This window comes from Aptenodytes patagonicus, chromosome 7, assembly GCF_965638725.1.
Source record: "Aptenodytes patagonicus chromosome 7, bAptPat1.pri.cur, whole genome shotgun sequence".
Taxonomy (NCBI): domain Eukaryota; kingdom Metazoa; phylum Chordata; class Aves; order Sphenisciformes; family Spheniscidae; genus Aptenodytes; species Aptenodytes patagonicus.
In genome coordinates, this window is record NC_134955.1 from 29288048 (window position 1) to 29304003 (window position 15956).

Below are 15956 nucleotides of genomic sequence, written 5' to 3' on the forward strand. Positions count from 1 at the left end.
CTAGTTACTTGAGTCGAAGGGACTGTGACCTGTGGATGAGTCCATGCGGGAGCAGGACACCCCAAAGCATCTGTGGCCATGGATAAGCCCATGCCAGAGCAGGTACATCTCGAAGCGTCTGTGGCCGCGGTTACGTTTGTGCTACAGCAGGTTTACTTCTGAAGGGCCTGTGGCTGTGAGTAAGGCCACGCTGGAGCAGGTATATCTCTGAAGGCATTGTGGCCCATGGAGAAGGCCATGCTGGAACAGGTGCATCTCAAAGTGACTGTGGATAAGTCTATGCTGCAGCAGGTGTACCCCTGGAGAGACTGTGGCTCATAGATAAGGCTCCACTTGGAGCAGGTACAATCCTAAGGGACTGCAGTCTGTGGATAAGTCCAAGCCGGAGCAGGGGCAAGGGGAGGAGTTCATTGCAATGTTAAACCCGATGGTCTGGTCCAAAGGGACGAGGAGTGGAGATTGTAATGGAAATACCCTTAAATTGTTGTAACCTGGGATTTGAGTTGTGTGTTATAGGAATTACTATAGCAGGAACCACCTGAACCAATGGAGGACAAGCCTTACAAGAAGCAGTGCAAGTGCAGCAGTGACCTGACCTGAGCTGGCTTTGGTGCCCAGTAACTCCACACAACGCACCACCTCTCCTGTCCTGAGTGACCACCATCACAGACAGAGCCCAAAGTCACGGTCTAAATGAACTCAATGGATATTTCGTGGACATTTCTGGACATTTTACAGACATTCCACAAGGGTGGTCCATAGACTAAGGGAATGATATCTGTGTGTTATATCAAAGGATGGAAAGTGGGGTGGGTGGTTAATGAGGTTGCACTGGAAAATATGGGACTTGAGCATGACGTAGATGGTATAGAATAAGGGGTGGATACTGTCCTGGTTTCGGCAGGGATAGAGTTAATTTCCTTCCTAGTAGCCTGTACAGTGCTGTGTTTTGGATTGAGGGTGAGAACAATGTTGATAACACACCGATGTTTTAGTTGTTGCTAAGTAGTGCTTACACTAGTCAAGGACTTTTCAGCTTCCCATGCTCTGCCGACTGAGAAGGCTGGAGGTGCACAAGGAGCTGGGAGGGGGCACGGCCAGGACAGCTGACCCCGACTGACCAAAGGGACATTCCATACCATGTGACGTCATGCTCAGCATATAAAGCTGGGGGAAGAAGAAGGAAGGGGGGGAACATTCGGTGTGATGGCGTTTGTCTTCCCAAGTAACCGTTACCCATGATGGAGCCCTGCTTTCCTGGAGATGGCTGGACATCTGCCTGCCGATGGGAAGGAGTGAATGAATTCCTGGTTTTGCTTTGCTTGCGTGCGCGGCTTTTGCTTTACCTATTAAACTGTCTTTATCTCAACCCACGGGTTTTCTCACTTTTACTCTTCCGATTCTCTCCCCCATCCCACCGGGGGAGGGGAGTGAGTGAGCGGCTGTGTGGTGCTTAGTTGCCGGCTGAGGTTAAACCACGACACACCGGGAGCCAGCCGGAGCGGCACACCGGCACTGCAGCCCGGGGAGAGCCTCCTCTCCTCTGGCAGAAAATCCGTAGCGTGCAGGTGGGTTTACAAACGCCACAGTACAATCTGACACAGGCTTTCAAAATGCCGTGCTTAGCACACAAATAGTATTTTCTATTAGTCTGCCTTTAAATTTATGTGCCTTAATACATTGCTTTTTATGTTAACGGCGTTTCGCAAGATGTACGGGGGATGTAACGTGGCCAGTTTACTGTGAGAATCATAACTTTGCTCCTGACTGCATTTTGAGTGATTAGAACAGTAACCTTCATATCACCTTAACAGCCACATTGGTATTTTACTACATATATTCCCAAGCAGATTATGTTGTTAAGGTAGATTTTTTGAACCATAACTCAAGAGGAGAAAGTACAAAGCCTTCGCAGAAATCTGTTGCTGGAGAGCATGGAAATTGGACGCCTTCAAACCGCATTTGGGCTCAAATGAAAATTTTAAAAAGTGAGCTTTTTTGACTCTCCAAGTCACCAGCAGCCTCTCTGCTCTCCCGCCTAGAGCCACGCAGGGGAAAAATGATGCCTTTTAAACAGAGGCAAATTTTCTTTATGAGGGTGAGGTACAGCCACAGCAGTCCTTGCCTCTGAAAGGCAAACTGACCACAAACACACACCATGGAGCCTAATTAATATTTTAATACTCACTGGTCAGAGGTACAGAGCTATAATACGTAAACTTTCAAACCAACAGCATCTCTCTAGATTAATGCTTAAAATACCAGGGAGCATCAGAAAATGTGATCATGCCTAGCTGAAATTACCAGAAGCGTCTGTTTGTCCTTCAACCCTGCTTTTATTCCTCATTTTTTGCATCGTTCTCTCAAACCTCTTTCCTTCATACGAGACAGCCTCTACGGCCACATTACCTTGAGTGCCCTGGGTTCAATATCACCATTTTAAGCCCAGGTGTTGTGTAGACACTCAATGAGCATCCCTGGTGTTTGGAAGTTCTCCAGGCACCCGTGCCAGTCCCGCAGGTGGGGGGACAAACCCCAGCACCAGGAGGTAAGTATCCAAGTAGCTCCAGGATTACTCCAAGTTGTGGGGCACCCTGGATTTTTGCAGATGGACTTTGGAGATGTCTCAGTGCCCAGACTGTTTCTGGGCTGGTGTTTGAGAGAGGAGCAAATCCTTACTCTTTGGAAAGACTGGGAAGCATGCAGGTGCCCGTCTGCTCTCGTATTCTTACCGTGAGCCCCTTGATTTCCTCCTGGCACCGGTCCCTAGGCTGGTTTATGCCCCGCTTGGCCAAACTCCTTGAAATCCTGCCATTCCTGCACTTCCAGCGCCTTGGCCCCCAGTGGGAGTGGAGCACAGCCATGGCCGCAGGCCAGCTGGACGCCCGCACCCAGGTCCTCCCCACCTCTCTCTGGAGGTGCCGAGCAAGTGCGAGCATACATCAGGCACGCATCATGGGCACCTGGAGCTGCCGAAAGCCTGTGTGCCACATGAGGTCACCTGTGCCATGGAAGATGTATCAGCAGCTTGTGTTGGTGGAAGGGGATGGCCTGAGCAGGAGCATCACCTGAGGAACACTGATGATGGAAACCCCAGGGCCACCGGCATGTTTCCAGCAGCAGCCGACGGTACGGCTCTTCCCCAGCTCCAAGAAGAGAGTCAGGACAGCCAGGAGCCTCAGTCCTCGTCCTTCGCAAGGTGTAGGAAAATAGGCATGAGAGAGAGTGGCTTCGGGGCTTTCTCACTCAAAACAGGGATACACCAATGCAATAGCACTGTATAACAAATGCTACGATGGGGAGCTGTTGCTATGGTGAGGGAAATAATATTTAAGCACCAACTGTTTATAAATATATAATCCCTACAAAGTTTTCTAAAATTAGATTAAGGGGGCTAGGGCTGTCAGGAAATTGTAGAAGACTTGAGAAATACCAGTATTTTTGGACACACAAGATCTGGGTACTCCTAAAACAGCAAATGCAGGTCCAAAATGCTAAACGTCAAAAATGACAACTCTGCTGTTGCGCTTCCTGAGATTTAAAGGCAACCTCACAGCCCTGAACTCGCTGTCGCAGCCTGGCAGGCCTCTGAGAGTGGAGGCGAGACCAGCATTCCCAGGGATTTATTTTTCTCTCGACACAATTGCAGCTCAGGGACCTGGGCTCCGCTGTTTCTCGTAGCCCGCTCATTGCCGAGCGAAGTTGTTCTGAGCTGCTGCTGAACGTGCTGGTACCGTGACCCCACAATTACACTTTGCGAATCTTAGAGTTGGAGGTGAAGATTTGGAAATCCCTGAGCTGGGGAGGCAGCTCCCTGCAGAGCTCAGGGGGTTGTCAGGAGCTGGGTGTTTCTCACATGAACGTAAGAAGAAAACTGCTGTGATCCCTTATAGTGCCCAGGCAGCACCAAACCTGCACAAAGTAAAACGGGGATATAAAAAATGAATATCCATTGTAGCATCCCCAGAATCATAAGCTGGCTCTCGTTCGCAGCTGCCATTTCAGCGGAGGTGCAGTTAAAGTGCTAAAAACGCAGCCTAGTTGGCAAGCGCTGGACAAAAGGGAAACATTCAAAGTTGCCAAAAGTCAATGTCCAACCCGTTTCGAGGGGTCGAACAGAAGCAGAACGCGGGAGGAGTGTGGCCATCAGACCGCAGCCGCTTCGACAGCCCCGACACTCTCCCGTGTTTCATTTCCTCTGCCCCATCCCACCTTCCCAGGCGGTCAGGACGGCACCTTCCCGCCTCATCCGTCAGTACTCCCGCACTGCCGAGGATGGTTTTGGTCCCTGCCCGCGGCGGTGAGCCCTGGCTGTGGCAGCGCAGGGAGGATTCCTGGCGTTGGAGAACCAGTCCCCATGACAATATTTTTTCTGATGAGCAAAGGCCACCGGAAAATGAGCGAATAAATGCACACGGCCATCGCTACCAAACCCGGCTGGGCGCCGGGGGGGCTGCTTGCGCCCCAGCACCGGGGCCTGGGGAGGGTGGCAGGCACCCGCCGCCCCGCATCCAGCCCCCGTCTGCGGGGTGGCCTGACCCGGTCCCCAGGGATCCCCCTGCCCCCTGCCAACACCCAGCGGGGGGGGGGCACGTGTCCCGGGGGGAGCCCCACCGGAGCCTCCCCCGCGACAGGAGGGGCTCTGCCCGCTCCCGCCGGGCCGCCTCGGGGAGGAAGAAAAAGGAAACGGAGAGTTTCCTGCTCGGCAAAGCCGGGGAGCCCAGCGGCCGGGCTGGGGCGAGGCGGGCGGCGCGGGGCGGCGCGGAGCGGCGCGGTGCGGGGCGGGGGCAGCGCGGGGCGGTGCGGTGCGGAGGCTCTGCCTGTGCCCGTGCGCTGCGCTGCGCTGCGCTGTGTGTGCCTGTGCGCGCTGCCGGGCGGTCCGGAGGAGGGAGGGGAGAGCGGGTGCAGCCCCCTCGCCTGCCCGCCCTCCCTCGCCGCCGGCGCGGCGCGGCGCGGCGCGGAGCGGAGCGGCGTGGAGAGGCGGCCCCGCGCGGCGGCTGCCCGCGCGGGCAGGGCGGGCAGGGCAGGGCAGGGCAGGCTACGCGCGGCCGCCGGCAGGGATGAGTCCCCGCGGCGCGGCCCGCTGAGCTCCGCCGCCAGCCGCCCCCGGGCCGGGCCGGGCTCGGCGTCCCCCGCCCCAGGAGCCGCGGCGGGGCCCGCCGGGGATGCGGGGGGGAGCCCGCCGCAGCGCTCCGCCAGGTAAGGGGCGCTGTGGGGGAGGCGGCGGCGCGGATCGGCGGGGGTGCCCGGGGGCGGCGGGCCGGGGCTCTCCTGTAACCCTTTCCGCGCCACCAACTTTCCAGGGCAGCGAGACGTCACCCGCAGCGGCGGGAGGGACCGTTTCCCCGCCGGTCCTCGGCGCCGGCTGCGGCGGGACCTCGTCCCGGGCTGCGAGCGCCCGGCCAGCCGCGGCCCGGGACTGCCTTAGCGGGGCGGGGGCGGTAGCCCTGGCCCCCGAGACCCGGCGCGGGGAACGAGCTGCGGCGAAACTTTGGCTGTTGTTGGGTGAGGAGCTGCCGCCTGGAACAAGTGAGTAAGTCCCCGGTGGCACAGGGGAGGCCAGATGCCCTGCCCGGTCGTGTGAGCTGCGCCAGCCGGCGGAGCAAATGCCCCTGCATTTGCTGACAGACCTTAAAGTGGTCTGATAAACCTGCCGTGAGGACGCAGGCTGGCGAGAGGACCTCGCAGAACAGGGTCGAAGCACGCCATGGCATGGAACAGTCCTACAGGAAAGCTGCACGGTTCAAGGTTTGGGCTTGTGACGCGGCCGTAGGCTGGGTACGTTGCAAAGAGAGTGTTTCGAGGTGGTGAATGAGTGCGTTCATCCCAAAAGAGCCTTCCAGCTCCTGCCAGGGGAGCGCTCCAGGAGGGAGCGAGCATGCACAAACAGGCTGGTGGATGGCTCAGGGGAAGGTGGAGAGCACAAAAAAATTGTATCGGGTTTACCGAGGCATTCACATCCTCGGGAAGAGCCAGATGCAGTTCAGCAGATGAGGGATAAACAGGCACAGGTGGATATTGCGATAAGAAAACGCTGGGACTGGCTGGGGTTGGTATTACTTGATAGTGATTAATTAACTCAAGACATGTATGCTGAGTGCCAGTAGGGAAAAACCGAACCCCCTGTTGAAAGCTCTGTGATGATATAAGTGCTGGTCAAAGCGGGCAGTAATCCTCTGGTGGTAAAGGATCTCTCAGTCCCTCTGAAATGCAGAGGGGATGGGCAGAGATAGGGGAGTGGGGGGCATGCCAGGAGTGGCTTTGAGCACTGGGGTCCTGTGCCTTATCATTAGAAAAGTGCCCCAGGAGGTGATGCATGCAAGAGCAGAGCGAGTCTGGGTCTTTATGGGCACAAAGCACCTCCACTTGGTGTACAGTGCGGTGCTCGCCTGAGGAAGGTGGTGGGCACGAGTCCCCAGCTGGCATTTGAAGCTGTGACTGTAGGGAAGCTCTAGTGTTGTACAGCTGAAGAGGAGACGAGGCTGAAGGCTCACTCCTACCCCATCAGGTTCTCATGTTGGTGGGCCTTGCTGGGGCGGAGGCTTGGGGACAGAGACCAGCCCTGCTCACACGTCTGTTGCGGTACCCAAAATCAGGTAGCGCCTGTGGTGAGGGGAAAGGGGGGCTGCTCGGCGCTGCTTTTCTCAGCAGTCCCCCTTTCCCCTGGGGAGCGGCGGGGTGCAGCCTGCCCGTGCCCAGGGTGGCTGGGCCACAGGTGTGCTCAGTGCCTGCCTGGATTCGCAGGGCCACCAGCATGACTAAGCCACTGCGACCAAGTGGGATGCTCGTCGTTAAACCCCGTCAGGAGTCCATCTTCCCCGCCTCAGTGGCTACAACATGTTGTTTTATGAGATAAAGTCTTTGCTCAGTGGGAGGATGCTGGGAAGCGGCAGGGCCCGTGCCAGTGGGTCCCTGGCCGAGAGTTGTTTTGCAACCCTGCAACTTAATTTCCATGCCTGGGCGGTGAGGTGGGGGGAATGGGGCCGCAGGAGCCAGGCTGGCTGCACAGGAAGGCACTGCAGGGCGCTGGCTGCAGCTCCCACCTCCCTGACCAGCCCTCCAACAAACTGCTCTGCCCTGGGCAGGGCACCCAGGGGTGTTGCTTGCCAGGCAGGGGACAGGGGTGCGGGGCTGAGCAGCCGCTGAAGTTGGTGCTGCAAATTCCGTGGGTGACTATGCACGCGTGGGTCTCCTCCTGGGGGAGATGAGGGGTTGTCTGCAATGAGGAACATTTTGGGATGTGTCCCCCAGCAAGCGTGCTGCAGCGATGCCTTCCAAGTGCTGCAGTTGCACTTGTGTCAGGAGAGGGGTTTTGCCTTACAACTCCCGGCGTGGGCTTCGCCTCACGCAGGGTGTGCCTGCATGCCCCTCTGCGCTGGTGCGAGCGTGCCCGAGCATGCAGGCAGGCAGCCCTGCCCGGTCCCTATGCTCACCCACCCCTCTTCCTCACACCGAGACCCCGGCACCTCCCCAGGCGTTTGCTGCTCACAGTTGTGTTTTCCAGCTGGTCCCAAAGTCCTGAGTCACTCTGCCGTTTCCATGGAAACAGCCTTGCTGGCGGGAATCAGTTTTGGGGGTAGAGGGTGCCAGTAGCTGGACTGGGACCGGGCAGGCCCCGGGGAGGGCTTGTGGGGCACAGGTGCTCCTCTGGTGCATCGCTCTGGCTTCGGGGCTTGTGCCAGGGCCGGACCAGGCACCTGCGTTGCACAGACCCTCACACCTTCTTCCACTCCCTTTTCCCTTCCTCCCTGCCACGGGGAAATGCAGAAGGATTTCCCTAGCAGTGGTGAGGGAGCCCAGGATGAGCCCAGCCAGACCGAGGGCACAACTTCTGGGGAGCTGTCAAGAGAAGGGGACGGCTTGGAAGGCAGCCGAAAAGAGCAGGTTTTTTTGACTGCCCTGTGAGAGAGCCTTGGAAACACAGCAATGACAGTATCAGTTACTGCAAGGTCTCCTGCCTAAATCTGTCATCACCCCCCAAGTTGCCCAAACATGGTCACCTCCAGGGAGCAGCAAGGGAACCTGCAAGGAAGGCTTGGAGCAGGAGGCAGGGCAGCCGCACTCCTTGAGATGCTGTGGGAGCCCCCCATGAGAACAAGCTTTGGCAAATCCCGGGCACTGCCCTGTGTAGCACCTGGCAGCTTTTGGAGGGGAGAAGATGTGCGAGTCGCATCGATCCCTGCAGCAGCCCCACCGAGACCAGGCTGCCTAGTGCCTGAGCTCAGCTGCCAGCGCAGCCTCTGATGCTGTGGTCCTGCTGCGAAGCTCTAAAAGCAGGTCATTCCCATCAAACCTGGGAAGACCGTCCCCGAAGTAGGAGTCCACCGCTCAGCATCTCCTCCCGGGCCTCTGCTGTGCTGCGGCTGGCCAGCCACCCTTGCTGCTCCCCGCGCCGGTGACTCATGGATGCCATTCAGCTTAATTCATCACCTCCGATCTCCCGGTGCTCCTGGGCTGTCTTGCTGGCTTCTTGCCTGCTCATCCTCCCTGGAGCAGCGCTGGGAGTCAGGGGAGGAGGAGGAGAAAGGCAGGTGATTATGCACCCACTGCTGTTTCGTGGGTGTGCGGGGTGGTGGAGGCTGCACTGCCTGTGCCCATCCTCTCCCTTCCTCTGGGCTCAAGGCTGTGGGAAGTGGGGCAGGGGAGAGGAAAGGCTCAGCACCTTCCTCTTCCCACAGACAATGCTCCTGTCCCCGTTCCAGGCACCAGATGGCCTCCTGCAGTGCTCGGAGCTGGTTGTTGGATGCCATGCATCCCTCGTGGACAGCCTGGTCCTGATGTGACTGCAGGCAGCCGGACGGAGATGCGGGCAAGGCAGTGGAGCACAGTCTGGCATGCTGTGACCAGAAAGGGGTTAGGGTCAGGGAAGGGGCAGTGGTGATCCCAGCACAGCACAAAAAAGAGCCCATCTGCCTTCTTGCAGGCCCCTTGCAGTGCCAGCAGCGCTGGGGGCTGGAAGGTACCAGTGATTTATCCCCACCCCAGCTCTCCATCTCGTAGCCCCAGCTGTCTGGAGGGACCTACCAGACTCAGCTCCCGCCCTTGGGCTGCATTTTCTCATCGTCTTTGGTGGAGCTGAGCTGGAGACAGAGCAGAGGGAGATTGCGGCTGGGAACACTTTACAGCATGGAAACAGCTGTGAGGCCAGCATTTCGGATGACTCCCATGGTCACAGCATCCCACAGTCTAGGGCTGAGTAGCCATAACAGTACACGACTCACACAGGACTCTCACATAGAGCCCCACATGGGCACAACCCTTGCTCCAGCTGCTGGTCTGGACTGCTGGCCCCTGTATCGGTACCTGAAGAGGAGCAGGCCAATTTAAGAAGAAGGTTCCCCCCAGACAGGGATGGGAGAGCAAGTGGCTATCCTGCTGCGCATGTGTGTAGGAGACATCCTCCTGCAGCATGTCCACTGCAGCTGCTGTTCAGCCAGCCCGCTCCGAGCCGTGCAGAGCCACACGCAGCTCCTCCTCAGCAGGTGTTTCGCACCAGCCTGGCTGTGTCCGAGAGATGAGCAAGGAGGAGAATGAGTGGAGGCGATCCTCAGCTGTGCCGGCAGCTCCCGGCTGCCATGGGCTTGCACTGCCCCAGGAGCCCCCTGAGAGCACCTAGCTGCCAGTCGCTGCTGCCTCTCGAGCCCAGGGCTGGGCTGAGTGGGAACTGTGTCCCCTGGGGGACAGGCAGTGACGGGAGGAGGTGGGAGAGCCGGCTGGGGGCTGAGAGGGGCTCTGGCTGGCTTTAAAGGCCACAGATGAGACATCAGGGATGGAAGCCTTCTCCCAGAACCTGCCCCTCCCTGGCTGTGGCTCAGCAGACGGGTAGGGCACACGCGAAGGGTGATGAGGGACAGCCGAGGCCGAAGCTGGGCTGTAGTTTTTCACCCACTCTGCCAAGGAGGTGAATCAACAACTCCGTTTCTTTCCTTCCGCAGCTTGGTACATTGCGAAGGGGAGCAGGTCTGGGTGGGTGGAGAACCTGAAACGCTCGCAGCCAGCAGTCCCGCAGGAATTAGGACCAAGAAGGCACCCGGGCTCTGGTCGCCTTTTGCAGGGCAGCTGGCAGCAGGCTTCTGCCACATCCTGGGACAATCCAAGTCAAATCTGCTCCAGTGTTCATCAGCAGCGCAGCAAGGAGTAGAAGTTGAAGTTGTGTGTGAAGGATGCAGTGTGGCTGGCCATCACTAGAGAGCAGGAAAGCGTTCCCACTGCAGCTTCCACCTAGGCAGCATACCCGAGCCACCTGGGCCAGGAGGTGCCAGCAAGGGACCCTCCTGTCCTGCCCTGACTTAGCAGACCTGGAAAAACACTTTATCCAAGGGATAGAATATCCCGTGTGGACACTGGGGCTAGGACTCCCCTCTGCAGGGTAGGTAACCCCAGATCAAGAGCAATAGCTAAGCGTCTGCGACTTTGGTCCCCAGCCACATGCCACATCCCTGGCACGCAGCAGCCCAGGAGAAAGCAACCCTCATTCAGAGCATCATTTTGGGTCTACAGCACGGCTCTTAGTGCACAGACATGGCGATGGCTGACAGGGGGTGGCCTGCAGCAGCTGTGCCAGAGCCCCCGTGCTGGGGTCCTGCTCTGAATCATGGGGTGCAGAAAACCCTGCTCCTGGCAAGAGGTCTCTGGAGTTGCCTGCACTGAGCAGCTGGGGCAACTGGTATATAATAAAAATAATAATTAAAAAAGACAGGAAGGAGGTTTTCAACTCACCTGCAGGTCTGAGCAGCCCTCCCAGCATCACTCGCTGGGTGCCAGGGTCTCTCCGGGGAGTGGGGCACATTGAGGAGATGGGAGCAACATGCCATGCCAGCTGCCATGGGCTCTGCAGGGAATGCACACCAGGAGCATTGCACCGTCCCAAGTCCATCAGGGATTTCAGCGTGCTCTGGGCTTGAACAGGCCTCGTGTGCTGAAATCCATCACTGGCCCATCGGCCTCATTCAGAGACCTTGGCTGAGCAGCAACAGCAGTGGCTCCAACAGTCCCACCTGCAGTGGCTGGTGTGCCGGGGGTGAGCAGGGGACCCGGAGCTCGCCACCAGCTTGGCGCCAGCTCGGTGCTCTCCCTGGGGACACGCAGGGAGTGCGAGAGGAGTGGGGAAGAGGAAGCAACGGTGGCAATGATGCTGTGGGAAGGGCTCTGCTGGGTGGGGAGCGGAGAGATTTGGGTCTGTCCCCTTGGTTTTGCCTGAGGAGGGTGGGCAGGTGGCTGGAGAGGCACGTGCGCAGGTGAACGTACCACACCGGGGCAGGGGACATGGAAGGAAGATGGGCAAGGGAAAGTGGGTGCAGTGGAGCTTCAAAGCCATTGCTAATACTGGGGTGTCTCCCCTGCACAGGGGTTTTGTCTTGTTTGGGGTTTCTGGGATGAGTCTGCTATCTCCTGCCCCCCAGCCCTACTGGCCTTGGGAAGCGATAGCACGTGGATGTGAAGCCTTGTGCTTTGGAGAGCAGCAGGGCAGTCTGCGAATGTTATTTGGTTAGTGAGCAGGGGGGAGATGTTGAAGCACCACCACGGTTACATCGCCTCCCAGCAACACCACAGCTCCCCAGGCATGGCAGGGGTGTTCCTCACCTAGCAGACCCTGAGCACCCCATCCAAGCATCCTGCTCAGCTTCCCCTACCCTCGCGCACGTGCAGGCAGCAGAAAGGCAGGGGTTAGTACCACTAGACTAAAGTTGGCCTGTGCAACTACAGCCCTGCTCTTCTCTGCACCCATCTCTGCTGCCCAGGGTTCCTGCTACTGCACTGTTGCCAATAGAGGATGAGGGGGATGCAGTTTCTCATGCCTCCTTCTTTGTAGTATTGCTGCTGGTGCTCAGAATAGCAGGGGGGCCTGAATCCCAGAGCTGAGCAGGAGCTGGCCGGCATCACGAGCTCAGTGCTGGGGGCACATGGGGCTGGCAGCTAGGACACAGCTCTGGCTCCAGCTGCAGAGCTCAGGCTGCTTGCTGCTCGTCCCTGGAGGATGACTGACGGAGCTGGCCTGGCTGGTGGACCTTTAAGCAAAGAGGTTTGCAGCTTCAGGAGAGCCATCACTGCTCTCCCAAGCACGAGGTTGTTGGCCTGGATGGGCCATGCCTTGTCCTGCCAGCTGGCCAGGAAGGATGGAGACGAGCCTCTCCAGGTGGTGCTTGGCACCATCCCCTGCCCTTTCCCTGCACCAGGTGTTGAAGGCACTGACTGATGGGGTGACAAGTGGCTTGCAGGGTAGCTGGGGAGGAGGTTTTGCAGCAACTGGTTGGAGGCACATAGACAGTGTGGCCACCAGGCTCTAACACCCCCCTGCCTGGGCCACAGGACATGGGGTGAGCTGTGGGGCACAGGATTTTCATACACCCCCAGCCTGGAAGGAAGCAGTCCCTGGGGCTGAAGTCCTGGCTGGAAGTGTCTCTCCAGGCTTGCCAGCCTCTGGCTGTTCTCCTGTCTTCTGAAATGGGGCTCTGCAGTGCGTGACTGGGGTCCACGTGGTTATGGCTGATGTACATGCACTGTGGGAGGGCATTTGCTGGTACACCCAGCAGTAGGATAATTGGGTCCTCCTTGGCAGTCCTTGCTCAACCCATGACTTCTCTGTTGGTTTGCAGACACCGAGACGACCTGTGAAGAAGCTCCATGAAGGTGACCAGCCATGCAATGTTCCTGGAAGGCTGTCCTCCTACTAGCCTTGGCATCCATTGCAATCCAGTACACAGCAATCCGGACCTTCACCGCCAAGTCCTTCCACAGCTGCCCCATCCCCAACCCTGTGAACTGCAGCCTGAGCCAGGACACCGATGTGGCCGACAGGCTGTGCGACGAGAGCCCCACTTTCACGTATAACCTCTCCAGGAAGACGCACGTCCTCATCCTCGCCACCACCCGCAGTGGCTCCTCATTTGTCGGGCAGCTGTTTAACCAGCACTTCGATGTCTTCTATTTATTCGAGCCCCTCTACCACGTCCAGTACACCCTGATCCCAAAGCTGACCCAGAGCAAGAGTACGACGGACAGGCGGGTCATGCTGGGGGCCAGCCGAGACCTGCTGAGGAGCCTGTACGACTGCGACCTCTACTTCTTGGAGAACTACATCAAACCCCAGCCCGTCAACCACACCACCGACCGCCTCTTCCGCAGGGGAGCCAGCAAGGCCCTGTGCTCGCCACCCGTCTGCGAGTCCCTGGGAGCTGTCGATCTCCACCTGGAGGAGGGAGACTGTGTGAAGAAGTGTGGTACCCTAAACCTGACACTGGCCACCGAGTCCTGCAGAGAGCACGGGCACGTGGCCATCAAAACCGTGCGGGTGCCCGAGGTCAGCGACCTCCGGGCCCTGGTGGAGGACCCGCGGCTGAACTTGAAGGTCATCCAGCTGGTGAGGGACCCCCGGGGCATCCTGGCGTCCCGGAGCGAGACTTTCCGGGACACCTACCGACTGTGGAGGATCTGGGACGGCACTGGCAGGAAGCCGTACAACCTGGACGTGACCCAGCTCACCACGGTGTGCGAGGACTTCTGGAACTCCGTGTCCACTGGCCTCAACCGGCCACCGTGGCTCAAGGGCAAGTACATGCTGGTGCGGTACGAAGACCTGGCCAGGAACCCCATGAAAAAGACCGAGGAGATCTACGATTTCCTGGGCATCCCCATGGACAGCAACGTCGAGCGCTGGATACAGAACAACACTCGAGGAGACAGGTCCTCCTCCAAACACAAGTATGGGACGGTGCGCAACTCGGCAGCGACGGCAGAGAAGTGGCGGTTCCGGCTGTCCTACGAGATTGTGGCGTTCACCCAGCACGCCTGCCAGCAGGTGCTTGCGCAGCTCGGCTACAAAATCGCCGGCTCTGAGGAGGAGCTGAAGAACCTTTCCATCAGCTTGGTGGAGGAGAGAGACTTCCTGCCCTTCTCCTAAGGAAGCCCCAGGGGGGCCTGGTTTTGATACAGATTGTTTCTAACTGTTGCCTTATTTTATTTTATTTCTTTTGTTTCTCCCCCTTTCTCTCTCGTCTTTTTCTCTCCAAAATTTGCACTAAACCTTGAGCAGGAATCTCAACAGAGTCCAGGGGAAGTGATTGCTGCCCCCAACACGTTTCGGACGCAGGAAGAGTCAGGTCTCTCCAAGCAAGAGCTAGAACTGTGGATGGGTAACAATGTTTACAAAACACACAAAATGTATAAAGCAACCTTCAAGTTTTCCAAACCGAAGGGTACCTGGGGTACTGTACTTTTGCACTGTTTACTTTTACAATGTAAGAGGTAAATATAAATATAATTTATGAATGGTGTTGTCCCCTCCAGAATAACTCCCCTTGCCCCCGGTGAGCAGGTTAGACTGGAAGCTGAACGTGGAACAACCTCCTTGTTTTTGATCTCAGTGCGACATGTCTGTCTGTTTAAGTCCTGTTATTGGGCTGGGCAGTTGGTCAGCTGCTCGTACATGGTTGTTTGGTAACACCTGTGATATTTCTTTGTGCCAAAAACCCACAAAAGAAAAAAAAAAAGGGAAAAAAGTGATTGGGTGGTTTGGTAAAAGCCCAACACATTTAATGCTTTATTTCTGTGTTTTCTGTAAATAAAAGTGCAATAAAACTGACCCGGGGGTGAACTTCAACAGAAAGACCTCAGTGACTAAACTGGGGTGGATGCACCAACAGGCAAAGAGCAGCGTCTCCTGGTCTGCCCAGCTCCTACGAGGCTGGGAGCGGGTAGGGGCAAGGCTGGGGGGAGCCGCACCACAGCCCCCCAGGGCAGCTGGGAACTGCAGTCACCTCCTTTAGCATGTGCATGTTTGCATCTGAAGTGTGTCAAAATGCAAGCAGTTAAGCCAGACCTGTGAGAACCTGTGCTTATTTACAGACCTGAGAGCTTGTTGGCCTGCATGGCGGCACGGGACTTGCCAAAGTGCCTGGCTGCAGAGCGCTCGCTCACCAGCATGGTGAGCCCGGCCCCAGCAGGCTGCCCCTCATTGCCCCTCCACCATGTCTGACACTGTTGATGCCAGCATTGGCGTGCCCTGCCCCGGAGGACCAGAGAGAAGTGCTCGAGTTCAGGTCATAAAACTGACAGAATGAAAACGAGCAAAGAAGATGGTCCTGGCAATGCACGAGTTGTTCTTCGCGAGCTGCCCGCTGCCTGCAAAGGCAGGGCCCACGCGTGCAAGGCACCTTGCAGGCAGTGAGTGAGCCCCTGCCACACAGGGTCTGAGGGCTGAGCAGGGCAGCAAGCAGCTGGACAGGGAAGCCGGTCACACAGAACGGGAGCAATACAGCACCGCAGCAGAGCATCAAGAGCCTGACACAAGACGTTGCCCGTCTATTTGATCTCTGCCTGCTGGAACAGCCGACCAGCTCCTCCGACCCAGTTGGGACAGAGTTCTCCAAACAGCCCAGCCCTTGAGGCACATTCTACAGACCACAGACCAGTCCCCAGGGGACAGAGGACAGCAACGCCCCAGCAGTTTCCCGTCTCTGTTGCTCCTGGAGCCAGGCAGGACAGGGACCCACAGAGAGATGTGACCACAGCTGGTCATATCCACCCACGGATACACACTCTCAGTGCTGGACCCACTCCTGGCACAGGCATGTTTGAGCCACCCACAGCCCACCTACCTGGGCAGGTCTCCTCTCCAAAGGTGTCTTCCGAAGCCTGCTGCCCACCAGCTCCCAGCCCGAGCTCTTACTTGGGAGAGGGTGAGACTGGGTGCTGCAGTCACACACTGGGAGCTAGGACACACTGCCTGCACACCCACTGCTTGGGTAAGGCAGGGGAAAGCTGTAACTATATGTGATTTTCCAGCATCCTTTTCCCCCTTTAAAGACCTCTGGAGGGGCAGCTTGTTAGTATGTTTTGCAACCTGGCTTAACATGGCAAACCTGCTCCAGCTAGGCTGCAGAAAAGGTCAGCAGGGGTGATGTATCTGATGGTCTTTCCTCAGGGCTCACAGCTGGAGCACCTGCAATTCAGCTGTG

General features: G+C 57.6%; 1 protein-coding gene across 2 annotated transcripts; it reads left to right on the forward strand.

Annotated features, from left to right (window-relative positions):
- The first annotated feature begins 5131 nt into the window (after positions 1-5131).
- On the forward strand, positions 5132-14581 carry CHST1 (carbohydrate sulfotransferase 1). 2 transcript variants are annotated; one of them, XM_076344593.1, is made up of 2 exons: positions 5132-5199; positions 12597-14581. In XM_076344593.1, the coding sequence occupies exon 2, from the start codon at positions 12641-12643 to the stop codon at positions 13898-13900; it is 1260 nt and encodes a 419-aa protein (XP_076200708.1). In that variant the 5' UTR covers positions 5132-5199; positions 12597-12640; the 3' UTR covers positions 13901-14581. The 2 variants fall into 2 exon arrangements, with proteins under 2 accessions (XP_076200708.1, XP_076200709.1); XM_076344594.1 differs by lacking the exon at positions 5132-5199 and adding an exon at positions 5403-5529.
- The last annotated feature ends 1375 nt before the right edge of the window (positions 14582-15956 follow it).

What these genes read in the sequence shown, in the direction of transcription:
- CHST1 (XM_076344593.1), top strand. Translation starts at nt 12,641, where the DNA reads ATGCAATGTTCCTGGAAGGCTGTCCTCCTACTAGCCTTGGCATCCATT.